Here is a 14,277-nt window from a genome sequence, read left to right as displayed (position 1 = left end):
AGAACATAATAGAAGCTATACTACAACAAGATGTGAGTAAACAAAACGGCAGGAACAAAAAGCATACACGTATAATCAATAATATAAAGTAGGAAAAAAGGAATTTAAGAGAATTAGGCGTAAAGGTGTGTTTTCAGAGAGAGATTTAAAAGTTGACACAGATTTTGCACAGCTTAAATTAACAGGAATGGCGTTCCAAAGCTTAGGCGCCCGGATTGCAAAAGCCCTGCCACCCTTTGTAATGAGCTGGGCTGTGCGGGTCTCCAGAAGGGGCTTTGTCTGAATATCTGAGTGTGCGTGTATTAAGGCTGTCCCGACTCCCGAACGTTCTGGGTTCGAAACCTTCGCTCGTTAGGGTTGGCTATTTTTCAAATTAAATAGAAACGAATGGATGTGTGTGTGCACGCCTGCACTCTGGCGCGCGTGTGTGTGTGTGTGTGTGTGTGTTTGTGCGTTAGCTAGCTAGCCTCCGTACTCCGCTCACCCACAGCAACCCGGCGCGGTCGTCCCTGAGTTGATGGCAGGCGATTGTCCGTTGTTTAGAATGGCTCACTGTTTACTGTTTTTCTGGGCAACGTTCAATGGGCAACTGCCGTCTTCACGACCACAGCACCGGTCTGTACACACACACAACTCCTCACTCCAGCGACAGACTCAAACTGGAAGTCGTCTCCGTATTTGCCAGAGGCTGGGCGTTCAGCGGGCAGCCAACCAGCGCCATGCACAGGCAACGTCACTGACAAAAGTAGCGTGGATCTGGGTGTGAGTGCTGTCATTCACTGAACATTTTGGTTTATTATTATTTTGGCTGAAAAAAAAAAAGGTTAAAGACATAGTAGGAGCACAACAGCGTCTCAACATGGGAACAGTAGACAAAGAAAGACCTGAGAGAGACTCAACTTGGCCTTTATTTGACCACTACTGTGCAGACAGGAGGACACACATTTGATTGTTGCTTCCCAGTGATTTGGACGCTTCAAATTCAATCTGTTTTTTTGAAAATGACATCAAACCAAAGCTATTCCGAGCAAATAAATGTGGCAATTCGGGGTAAATCATGGCAATAAAGTCTGTCTGTGTAACATCCATTTTAGTACCGGTAGTCTTCCCGGAATGTTTTCAGTTTGAAAAATATATAAACTATAAACTATAGTGTCTGGAGCCGAGACTCGTGGCTAAATTAGTGTTAACACTTGAATGTCTGTGGTCTTTTTGACCCATTTTGAGATTTTGAAGTTGATTATATTTGCCCATGAAACTCTCAGAAGGTTGCCCTTCCATGACTTTTCCTACATATATACTTTTTCATCATGAAAAAAAAAGGTGTTTTTGACCTGAAGTCAAGCTTGTGTGGTACCTGGCCTTACTACAGTCAGGACCTGAAGTCAGCTTGTGTGGTACCTGGCCTTACTACAGTCATGACCTGAAGTCAGCTTGTGTGGTACCTGGCCTTACTACAGCCATGACCTGAAGTCAGCTTGTGTGGTACCTGGCCTTACTACAGTCATGACCTGAAGTCAGCTTGTGTGGTACCTGGCCTTACTACAGCCATGACCTGAAGTCAGCTTGTGTGGTACCTGGCCTTACTACAGTCATGACCTGAAGTCAGCTTGTGTGGTACCTGGCCTTACTACAGTCAGGACCTGAAGTCAGCTTGTGTGGTACCTGGCCTTACTACAGTCAGGACCTGAAGTCAGCTTGTGTGGTACCTGGCCTTACTACAGCCATGACCTGAAGTCAGCTTGTGTGGTACCTGGCCTTACTACAGTCATGACCTGAAGTCAGCTTGTGTGGTACCTGGCCTTACTACAGTCAGGACCTGAAGTCAGCTTGTGTGGTACCTGGCCTTACTACAGTCATGCGAGTGTTGACCCATTTTGGACTGAAGTCGATAAAAAAAAGGCTTCTAAATTTCATTTTTCTGAAAAACCCATGTTTCTATGTCAGTGGTGCTCAACCTTTTTCATGTCAAGGACCCCCAGAATTATCTCTATTCGGCCACGGACCCCCATCTCAAAATATGTAGTTCCAGGGACCCCCCAAAAGCCAATTTTTTTGTTACAAATGTTAATATATATTCAAAGATTTGCAGCCCATTTTCACGACTTTTCAAAAATAGCAGACCTACAAGCTCGTAGCGCGGCACTCGGTGCCGCCCTATGAGCTTGTAGATCTGCTATTTTTCAATAGCTAAAGTAGAACAGAATGCTTAAAACCCCAAAAGGGGTTCCCGCCCCAAAATGGGTTAAGAGAAGATGTCAAACAACACATTTATGTGGAATTGCTGTAATCACTAAACTTTGAAAATTCTCTCCCATCCATCCCTTCATCACTCACTTCCTACCACCACCACCTTTATCCTCCCCAACCAAACACCTCCAACTCCCTACACCACCGAACAACCTCCCCTCGGCCCCATCCCTTCCTGTCAATCAACAACCCCACACCCCATCCTAGCCTGGTGAAGTTCATGCGTCGTACGCGGGCAGCCATCACCATCCAGAAATGGCAGAGGATGTACGTGCAGAGGAAGATCTACAGGCAGAAGCAGGCTGCTGCCCTCATCATGCAGACCATCCTCAGAGCTTACATGGCCAGGCAGAAGTACCAGAGGGTAAGAGCGACCGCACACACGCACACGTGTGTGTGTGTGTCACACACGCACGCACAAACCGACACACACATACATGCACACACACAGCTGAAGTTATAGACCGATTCACAGAGTGGTGCCCTGGGCGCGGCCATTACTGAGGTGTAATCCATGGAGCAGGTGCTCTGTATAGGCCAGGTGTAGCTAATCAGTGCTGCTGCGCTTAATGGTACACCTCAGTAATGGCCGCACCCAGGAAACCCTCTGTAAATCGGTCTATATGCGACCTAGATTACAGAGATTTCCTTCAGTCTAATATATGCTTAACTGCTTAATTGAAAAATATGTGATCTACCAGTTCAAAGTTACATGAACTTGGAAGATCTTCGGTATTTTTTATGACGACTTATAAAATGACGGCAACCAGATTAGCTTTAGACGATTTATCTTCCATAATTTTGGGGTCTTCAAAATAAAAGTCCCGGGCTGTATCCGGTGGCAGGGAAGGGGGACTATACAAACTGAATCAATAATGCTGGCAATAAATAAGTTAATTGAGGTGATTGAAATATGCTGTGTTTGATTACTGTAATGCTGTAGGTTTGTACTGTATGTCTATATTTTCTTACCTTCCTCACAAAGACGCGCAATTACAGTCATGCCCGAAACTATACAGTAAAGGCTGGGCGGCACGTCATTCGATGTAAATTGACTCTATGTCCATCTTCTCCTTCTCCCATAATAGCTACTGCGGGACACCAAGGCCAGGATCATCCAGAAGTATGCGCGCGGCATGCTGGCGCGCCGCTGGTGCAAGCGGGCCCTGCGGGCCATCGTCTGCCTGCAGTGCTGCGTGAGGAGGCTGATCGCCAAGCGGGCGCTCAAGAAGCTGAAGATCGAGGCGCGCTCGGTGGAGCACTTCAAGAAGCTCAACATCGGCATGGAGAACAAGATCATGCAGCTGCAGAGGAAGATCGACGATCAGGTAGAGCTGTTGATGCATGGCGTGTAGGGGTGTAAAAAAAGATCGATTCAAATTAGAATTGCGATTCCCGTTATGAACGTTTCAAAATCGATTCATAATTTCCAAAAAAAAATTAGATTTATTTTTCTGGTTTCAGTTACAGGAGTTTTCACTACATGGTGTCTGTGATATGAAATGTAAGCTTACCCTAATCACAGTAAACATCATGTCTTCAGTCATTTTCAAGTTAATGTAGTCACTTCAGTTCAAGACTGGAGTAGATTGTGATGAAATCCTATGTATTGAATCGAGAATCATTTTGAATAGAGAATCGTTTTGAATCTGGAGCTTAAATCGAATCGTGACCCCAAGAATCGGAATTAGGATATTTAGGTCTAAATCTGTAACTCTGAGAGTGTACAAATGGAGCCAACATTTGTACTCTCAGCCAGGCCCCTTTTCCACCACGGAACTAGTTCTGTTCTAGATTCTTGGAACCGTGGTGCTTTCCCAGAACCGGCGGCCAATTTCTTTGGTTTCAGTTCCGAACCAACTTTTAGGGTTCTGAACATAGACATAGACTGTAAAAAAAATATGGACAAAGCGTTCTCCGGGTCTGATATGGACGTAAGATGAAGCCTGTCAGTCCTTGAATTGTAAGTCGCCATCTTTCTAGATCCGTTTGGGCCCAGCTGGCCATTGGCTGGCCCAGACAACGGGGCGGGACTTCCCCCCCCCCCCTTCTTCTTTGTTGGTTTTTATTTTTACTCGAGCGGGGGGTGGATCCCGATCATAGACTGTAAAGGTAGCCACGCCCCTCAGAACATACTCGACTTTATGGTAATTTTTAAATAAATGGCACCATAATTTTCCAAAAAGAATATTATGACATGAAAATTTTGACTTTAAACTAGTGCCTGGAAGCAGAAAGTATTCATGACCATGTTCATTAAGGTAATACAGTCTAGGTGAACCTCTATGGAGCTATGGGCCCAATGACAGCGCCACAACAGGCCATTATAATGAACTTTCAGGAAGTCAGGATTTCCTACTGGCTTCAGACACTATTGGCTTCACTGCCCCCCCCTGGTTCTGGTTCTGAACCAATTCACTGTCAGTGGAAACACTCTGAACTGGTTCAATATTAGGCGGGGGGGAAAAGAAAATTTGAACCGGTTCAACCCCGGTGGAAAAAGAGTTACAGGGCTCCTTGAAATAAAATATAAACACGTTTGAGAACCTTCGATATCCAAATCAAATCTTTGAACCTCACCTGTTCTGTCCTTCCCTCCGTCCTATACCACCACCAGAACCAAGAGAACCGCGGCATCATCGAGAAGCTGACGGCCCAGGAGAGCACGGACCGGGTGGAGGGCGAGCGCATGCGCACCGAGCTGACGCGGCTGCGCGGCGCCGAGGAGGACGCACGGAACAACTCCAACCGCGTGCTGACGCTGGAGGAGGAGCTGGAGAGGCTGCGGAAGGAGCTGAGCACCACCCAGAAGGAGAAGAAGACCATCGAGGACTGGGCGACGAAGTACAGGGACGAGATGGAGAAGGTATAGACGTACATACGGTACACAGTACACACTCTCTCTGCTCCGTTTTGCCATATCCGGTGATTATTACTTGACTTCGTAAAGTCTCTTGTGAATATTGGTAGTTTGCGGGATGCAGTTTATTTTAGAGGGGCTTGTTTCTAGTGTAGTTGCTTTATTTGGGGCTTACTTCCTAATGTTGTTTAAACCAGTGGTTGTCAAATGCCAGTGCATATAGGTTTAAAGTGCTCATGTGTTAAACGCTTCTTTAATGCTTGTTTTCGTAGACCCGGTTGCTTATTTCTCTCGCAAATTCTGGGCAACACTGACTCTGCTTCCTCTGTGTACACCTACACTGTCTGTGTCTCTTTGGGTACTAGTCCCAGACAGTAGCTCAGGTCTTCAATATCTAAAAGACAAGAGAAGTCATATTAGTGGACCCAAAAGTTTAAAAACACACAGTGAGAATACAATATTATAGAGAAGCCACAAAAGTACAAAAAGGTAAAAGCACAAATATATAAAGGTAGTCCATCCAATCAACGCATGACAAATAACAGCATAATGTTAAGTGTGAATTCATCATTTAAGACCCTTAGGGGCCAGGGTTTGCAATGTTCTTCTTTTTAGCATGAGGTCAAGGTCGCCACCTCTGGGTGGCATTTGGACTTGTTCTATCCCCTGAAATCTAAAAGAGGATATGTCATGCTTTAAGTCATTAAAATGAACAGCGACAGGATATTCTCTGTTGTTCCTGCGGATTGAGCTCTTGTGCTCACTCATGCGTTCTTTACATTTTCGGGTGGTTTTACCGACATAATGCCAGTCCGCAGGGGTGCTATCACAGGTGATGGGCAAGTGCTATGGGCCAAGATGGAGTCTGCAGAGTTTTCAGACTATACGGCGGAAGATTGGGAGTGAGTCTGCAGTTCTGATTGTAAAGTCCATTAGAAGAGCGGATTGAAACGGATTGAATGCATGACTCTCTGCATCTTCCACAGAAAACAGTCCCTGGAGGAAAAGTCTGTTTTACAGAATAAATTCAAACATCTATGACTTTGTCATGGCAGCATGAACATTAGCTGCTTAAGTAGTGGATTTTTTAAAGTGGTTACCATTTACGCTGACCTGTTTTTGGCACTGGACAAAAAAACCCAATGTGTCCCTTTTTAATTCAGGGGCCAGAGAGATCCAGGGGGAAATGGGTGCCTGTTGAGCAGAGGACGAACAGGCACCCTGCTGGGGCAGGTGAGCGCAGGAGATAGACTAGTGAGTTAGCCAATAGCCATAGTCTCTAGTGCAGTATTTCTCAAATGTTTGAATTTGTAAGGACCCAGTGTTGATTTTGACAGCAGATTTTAGTTTGAGTTATAGTCTTTTAAATAGTTTTAATTTAGTTTTAGTCACATTTTAGTCACCTGTAATGTTTTAGTATTAGTCTAGTTTTAGTCAACTAAATAAGTAAATATCATAAGATTTTAGTTGACTAAATCTACAGTGTATATATACTGTATATATAGTTGACAAAAATGTATTTTGGCAGGCCTTGATGCCGTCGTAATGGCTGATTTTACACTTGCTGAAAATAGCCGATCGCAACGCGTCACACTGCACTTTTACCCTCGCAAGGACCCCTGGGGGTCCCCTGACCTCACTTTGAGAACCACTGCGTCTAGTCTGTACACACATACCGGTATACATACTGTGTGTGTGTGTGTGTGTACTGTATGTGTATGTCCAGGTTAGATGATTAGAGTAGTATCCTCCTGAAACCTTGCAGTCTACATATTGTCTTGCTTTTTGCTTTCCTTCTCAAAAAATGTGATGCAACCCAAATCACAGCTCCTCCTCAACGGTGAACTAACTGTCTGTGTATTTGTTTGTGCAGCAGAGTAGACTCCACCCAGTAACCTGATAGATGGGGTTGTTTGTAGGTGAACTTGAACATGAACATGAAGGACCGTCGGGACGGTGTACAATAGAAGTGGGACGACGACGACGGCGCTACTGTAGTTCTGTGAAACGGCTCACACTACCGGTGTCACGTTCATCACGCCGACGACAGGTTCCACCTTTACGTTGGACACACGTTAACCATTGTTGCGTGTGTGTGTTTGCGTGCGTGCGTGTGTGTGTGTGTGTGCGTGCGTGTTTGTGTGTGTGTGTGTGTGTGTGTGTGTGTGCGTGCGTGCGTGTGTGCAGATGGTAGCAGAGCTGAAGGAACAGAATGGACTGTTGAAGACGGAGAAGAACGATTTGAACCGTCTGATTCAGGAACAGGGTCAACAGATGACAGGTACGTAGGTCGAGACACGACGCAAGCATTACATCACTATGTCATGATGGCAATGACAGAGTTGGCACATCATTACCGTGACGGAAGCTCTCCCATTGCTCTCACTGTTGCATTTCTCCGTCTTTTTCTCTCTTCCTCCACCTTTGTCTACGTCAGCCAAAATGGCACGTGCGATAGCGGAGGAGACGCAGCAGCTGGAGGTGGACCTGAACGAGGAACGCTCTCGCTACCAGAATCTCCTGACGGAACACCGTCGCCTCGAAGAGAAACACGACGATTTGAAAGAGGACATAGCGAAATCGGTGAGATAGGCACACACACACACACACACATGTTTTGAAATGTTATGACATTATTGAAGATAGCTCCAAAAAATTGCTCCAGCAATTATTTGGTACGTGAACGACTCACAACTACGTACAATATACATTTTGAAACGGTAGTGTTAAGTGCAGGGACGTACTGGGCATTCACCTTTTTGACTCTTCTTTGACTCCAACCATCTCTAGAACCCCCCCAAGCCTGGCCACAGGAGAACAGACTCCACGCACAGCAGCAACGAATCAGAGTGCACCTACAACTCAGAATTCGCCGAATCGGAAGACGGCTCCCGCGCCGCCGAGGTAACCGAGTGGGCGGGGCTTGTTCTAGGAGTTTTATCTCAGCTGTCCGTAGACGGTCTGCTGATTACAGCAGTGGCTTACACAGATAAAGCACCTGCCCTGTTGCCCTCTGGACAGCAAAGTGCCATTTTGAAAGTTAGTTTTTTGTACAGGTTGTTCATTGAATTTTGTACAGTGTACAGTATGTGGGCCATGCTGACATTGACCAATTCTGGATTAAAAGCATCTAATATATTATTATTTATGCCTCAAAATCTATAAATCTCACACTATTAAGGTACCCGGCGGTTCCACGCGCTGCACAAGGTGCCCTTTTTTCACTTGAGCACCTGCCCCTAAAAATGTCACCAGAGCTATGGCTTACGTACATGACTCCCGTGCCCTGCGCGAAAAACAAACTAACGCAATGCTTCAACGTTTGTGTTTTTTCAGGATGTGACTCGTGGAATGGATACCTCGTTAACCCTCAAGCTGCAGAAGCGCCTCACAGTACTGGAGCAAGAAAACCAGTCCCTCCGCAACGAGCTGGAAAGCAAAGAAGACCAGTTCCAGCGGGCTAGAGCCAGGGTACTTATATACTGTATATACTGTACACTAGTAGTGATGCACAGGTCTAGTGCCAGGGTACTTCCTGTACAGTAGTAGTGCACGTGTGGGTCCAGGGTTCAGGGTACTTACTGTAGTGATGCACAGGGTCTAAATAAGTTGAAAGAGAGGCTGAAAAACTTCCAAAAAACGCGCACATCCAAAACCTACTAAGTTGGGTGCTGGATCACTGGAACACTATTGGAATAAAAAAGAGTCCACACATCAATTGATAATAATAATAATAACAACTTTATATAGCACCTTTTCAAGATTCACAATAACAATAAAAAAGTTCCACAGCCGAGGGGCCGTACGGCGAAAGCCTGGTCGCCCTTTTGTGACGAGGCGAGACTTTGGGAACCTTCAATAAGGCTTTGCTCGATGATGGCTCATAGATCACAGATGTAAGCAGGAGCCTGACCATTTCAAGCTTTAAAAACAAGCAATAAAATCTTTAAATTAATTCTCAAAGAGCACATTGATGCTCCCAAATGTATGTTTACTGGCGCTAACGTTTCGAGACGATCAGGTGTTTTCTTCAGACCTTCTACATAAGGACATCAAACATTTAGACGTCTGTGATTCTGCTCATCGCAAGTTTTTTTTGTTTTGTTTTTTCTCTCTTTTTAAAAGTGGGGGGGATGGATTGGGGTCGCTATGGAACTGGGTGGGACGTATCCTGCCCGTCCCCCCCGCTATCTGCGCCCATGGATGCGTGGCGGGTCTAGAGCCAGGGTACTTACAGTATACTGTACACTAGTGATGCACTGACGCATGGGTGTACTACTGTACATTATACAACAGGTCGTTTGGAGGAAGCAATCTGATTGGTTGAAGCAGCCATCTAGCCGTGCTTCAAAACGAGCATAATGGAACGCCTAATCAAAACATGAAAATCAGCTGTGCTGCTCTCCCAGAGCGGAGCCGACTGGGTTGCTATAGGATAGCGATTTTCTTGGCACATTTTTTTGGTTTTGTGACTACATCTGTCATTAAAGATGTAGTCCTTTTTAACGAATATCTCAGTTATAATGCCATTGAGTTGACGTGGTTTTATTTCTAAAGGGTAACTGTTGTATAATATATATTTATATAATCGCAATATTACCCTTGAGGGTGTGCTTGTCATTAAGGGCACTTCTGCGCTGCCTACGGAACTTGTCCATCGGCTCGTTCCTGCAGCAACGCAGGCGTGCCATTAATGACGGTAAAAGCACACCCTCTCGTGTAATATTTCTCAACTCTACGCACAGGTTTATATAGCCACAGTACTGTACTTGCACTGTACACTAGTGATGTTGCACGGGTCTATTGCACTGTTCACTTGTAGTTATGCATGGGTCTATAGCCACTTAGCCAGGTTACTGTTCACTAGTGATGCACGGTTCTAGAGCCTGGGCACTGACACTACTCCTCATCACTAGTGTACAGTTCTAAAGATCTCCAACTTGAGATTTGGTTACACTGGGTCGTTTGGGATCGAGGTCAGAAGATGCATGCATATTCCATATTCACGGTTGAGTCCATTTTTGTTTTAACTTACATATTGTTTTTTTTGTTCAAAGCAGTTGTCTCCAGTTCGCTGGGTTTTTAAATGTGTTTTATTATCTCCCATTTACAGGATGATGCAGAGCATAAGAAGGCCCGCGGGGCGGAGCTGGAGTATGAATCCCTGAAGGTGAGCTATTCATTATCTTTACGCCAACTACGAGATAAAGATTTATCAAATATGAAACGGTTTAGCTGAAAATCAACTATTAACACTGGCCCGGTTGCTAGGCAATGCCTTGCATGCCCCCAGCACCAGGAAACGTGCTCGCGCATCCCATAATGGTCCCAAAAAACGATATAAATAAATACGGCGCTGTCCTTGGTGATGATCATCATGATCATCTGAGGTTTGGATCTTGTTTGTGATTTTTCATCCTATTATATCCTATTAACGTTTCTGGCGAAAGATAAACAGCGTGAGTTAATGCTAACATATGCCGTTTCTTACAATGGAGGTCTAAGTGGAAGTGAGTGAGTATGGCCAAATAGCCTTGGCAAGGCTTACCTGTCCTTTGCTGCCATCGTGTGGCAGAGAAAGAGTTCTTAAAGCTGGGACAAACGGTGGAGGCTCATGATGTAGTTCAACTAAGTGGTGATCGCAAAACGAAGCAGTATTTTCTCAGTGCTATAGCTAGCTGTCATATAGCATGGTCTCCCTACTTTCTATGCTGCTGTGTTCATGAAGCAAGTGTTGATGGCAACTTGCTACACTCTGTGTCTGTGAAGGTTCAGACTGGTGTACACTAGGGCTGTGCTCCAGTGACTTAATACTTTTTATTCGACTAATATTCATTTCGATTTTTTTTTTACATCAATAAATTTGTGTTTGCTGCGTACAGTACACTACAATCATGCAGAGACCGGCCTTTTCAGTTTGATGAGGTTGCGAACTGAACATTAAAGGCTTGTATCTAGAGTGGACTATAGACGTGCATGAGTGAACCAACAGAGTCTTCGTCGACTAAGACAATTAGGGATGTTTCTTTGCTTCCGATTCAGTTCCGACCATTCGATTTTTTTTAAATATCTGCCGATACTGATTTTTCCCCAATCCGATATTTATATTTTAAAGAACACTTATGCCATATAACAATAGTACAACATCCATAATCACACTGGATATAATATTATACTAGAGATGTCCCGATCATTTGATAATGACGTGATCGGATCGGGGACAACACTAAAGACAATTGTGGAGAAAATGATCAATAAAAGCAACATCTACAAAAGCCAATCATGACCACATCTCTTCCCCCCCCCCCCCCCCCCCCCCCCCAGCGCCAGGAGCTGGAGTCCGAGAACAAGAAGCTTAAACATAACCTGACGGACATGAGGCAAAGCCTGCTGGGTAACGCAGGTGCAGGAAACGGAGCGCCGGGCTCTCCCGCCTACAAGGTTCTCCTGGACCAGCTGAACTCGTCCTGTGAGGAGCTGGACGTGCGCAAAGAGGAGGTTCTGATCCTACGCTCCCAGCTGGTCAGCCAGAAGGAGGCCATGCAGCACAAGGTACACGCCAGCCTCTCGTTAGCGCGTGAAGCACTCTGGGTATTGTAGTCATGACATTTCTAGCTTAAAGTTACTGTAATGTGATATTTATTTGTTGAAATAAGTATTAAATAGTGTTGGTTCAGTAGTAAACAGAAAATACATAATAGGATAAACTGAAATTGGAAGTGATATGGAAAACTTAGCAGACATGATTGAAACTGGAACACTACCAAAGTGTGTATTTCGCACCCTACCTGGAAATGTATTTTCTGTTGACCAAATAGCAGCTGGAGAGATGGGGAGACTCAATTTTTTTAAACAATAATAATAATAAAACTTTATTTGTATTGCACCTTTCATGTCATGAAAAGCAGCTCAAAGTGCTTTACAGAGCAATGGAGGGGGAAAAAGGAAAAGCAAGGCATAAAAAAACATTAAATTAATGGCAGTAATGCAATACAGTGAGGACATGAATAACAATGAATTTAAAAGATCAACTAAAAGCAAGAGTGTAGAAGTAGGTCTTGAGTTTAAAATGTCTACAGAGGCTGCCTGTCGAAGGTATAGTGGGTGTTTGTTCCACGCCATCCGCCCATAGAAGCAGAAAGCTGCTTCACCGTGTTTTTTAGTTGCCATTTTATTTTAGGCACAGCGAGCAGGTCAGCAGTGGAAGACCTGAGGGAGCAGTTTGGGAGACATCGTCCAATGACAAATAGGCTCTGATTCGTGCAATATAATAGAGCTTTAACCTTTTACCACATTTCCTTTTTCTTTTCTTTCTTTTTTACCACTTTATCACTTACAGCACCTACTGTAATAGTGATAATGTAATGATATGTAATTAAATAAGAACGGCCTCCACCAGGAGCTTCTGTTTAGCTTTTAGGAGGATCGGCTTTCAGGTGTCTGTGTCTAACTGAGCTGTCTCTTCTCTCCTCACATGCTGTCCCTCAGGATGAGAAGGTACAGTACAGCAAACTGCTGATTCTCAAACCTTTTTAATTCCAAGGAACCCCTGGCTTGATTCGCATTTGGCCACGGACACCCATTTGATACCATTTTCATCCCTGGCACCCAGATCTACACTGTAAAATCATCGGTGTTAACTTTAGTCTGAGAGTGTACAAATGGAACCCGGTGTCCCCAGCAAAAGTAGTTAATAATGCATCACAATCCTTTTTGAAAATGTTTGAAAAATATTGAAAATGTTTGAAAAAAATGTTAAAAAACATTTTAGCATAAATCTTCTATTTTGGTGGTCCCTGGTAGAAAATCTTTTCAGATGCGCGTTTTCGGCCAAATATTTATCAATTTGGGGTTCCTTGACTTAAAAGTTTGAGGACAACTGCAGTACAAACAGAGTGGAGTGGCTTACAATTACATGCATGCCTGTGTGTGTGTGTGTGTTGACCACATATCTCGCCTTTGTGTCAGAAATGACTCACAGGCAGATATGAACACATTGCACAAAGAGTTCCTGTGCAGTGTCCTGTAGATTTTGAACTGGCCGTAAATGCTACTGTCTTACAGATTCCCACAGTTAATACAGTATTACTATGGGGTCATTTTTTGAACTTTTGGGCAATTAGTATGACCCTATGCGTATGCCACCATTGGACCTTCTGTATGTAGAGCACTGCGCTAGTAAGCTTTCAGTGGTGTCAAGAACATTATGTAACCTATGTTACACGTACAGTACATTTGACAAATCATGTATTTTGCAAACGTATACCTTCTCAAATGTACTGTGACACAACAGCATGTATATATTTAAACACGTGATTATTGGGCGTTAGCATGCATGTTTTCATTTTATGGACATTTTTAGCGGCATGAAATTCCACATGGTTAAGATAATGGTACTGTTCATGGTGCAGCATCACGACGGATGAACCAGGACCTCATAGTCTTGCTCAGTCAGAAGATTTGGAGATCTTCACCTACCGATCATCAGAGGAAATCTAAATTTGAATGTACAGTAGAGGCTATAGAAAAGCTGAGAAAACCTCCGCTAACCAACCTACGCCTTCTGCTTTGAAAACAGATAATGATACCATATACCGTCCTAATACGAAGTCTTTGCATTGGTTCTGCATTGCAGTTATTTCTTAGAACGGCAGTCTTTCGACGTTTTTCAGGCCAATGACCCCTTAGCCGTGAGAGAGATGAAGTATAGGGAGGGACCCCTGCTACATAATTTGTATGAAATTGCGTTTCAGATTAAACCTTTTCATACTGTATCTACTTTCATAGACTTGTTTGACAGCACTGTCGTCAGTGTTTGTGTCAATCAATCAAGCTGATTCATATTAAGCTGATTGTCAGCTGAAAAGGTTTGTGATCAGGCTGCATATCAAAAAAGTGTAAATGATTGAATCAGAGAGATTGAATCAGAGAGCAGCACTATCTATAATGTATAAATAGCACATCATGAACTGTTCCATGAACAGTCCATGCATTGAGGCTTGAGGACTTGACCGAATGGATGAGCTGTTGCTACAAAACATTAAACGTATACTTTTAAGAAGTTACTATCCAGCTACTCAAGATAGTTAAGTCAAGGCAGCCGAGGTGGACGGGTGGGAAATTTCGTACATAGTATTTTTTATTAGCCTAAAATATTGTCTATATAA

At 44.0% G+C, this 14,277-nt stretch overlaps 1 protein-coding gene across 1 annotated transcript in view; it reads left to right on the top strand.

The window, feature by feature from the left end:
* The window catches only part of myo5aa (myosin VAa), a gene marked incomplete at its 5' end in the record, with an annotated part of 102,549 nt that overhangs the window by 62,474 nt on the left and 25,798 nt on the right, over positions 1-14,277 (top strand). The window contains 9 exons of the mRNA XM_080771121.1: positions 2,458-2,614; positions 3,339-3,578; positions 4,868-5,116; positions 7,298-7,391; positions 7,548-7,693; positions 7,901-8,014; positions 8,447-8,581; positions 10,224-10,280; positions 11,435-11,662. Of these exons, the coding sequence (XP_080627247.1) occupies positions 2,458-2,614; positions 3,339-3,578; positions 4,868-5,116; positions 7,298-7,391; positions 7,548-7,693; positions 7,901-8,014; positions 8,447-8,581; positions 10,224-10,280; positions 11,435-11,662 (1,420 nt within the window). The remainder of the gene's footprint in view (positions 1-2,457; positions 2,615-3,338; positions 3,579-4,867; positions 5,117-7,297; positions 7,392-7,547; positions 7,694-7,900; positions 8,015-8,446; positions 8,582-10,223; positions 10,281-11,434; positions 11,663-14,277) is intronic.

The sequence above is a fragment of the Protomyctophum bolini genome (assembly GCF_963924005.1).
Source record: "Protomyctophum bolini genome assembly, chromosome: 1".
Taxonomy (NCBI): Eukaryota; Metazoa; Chordata; class Actinopteri; order Myctophiformes; family Myctophidae; genus Protomyctophum; species Protomyctophum bolini.
The sequence above is the reverse complement of the archived record's forward strand: the minus strand, read 5'-3'. Positions and strand labels throughout refer to the sequence as shown.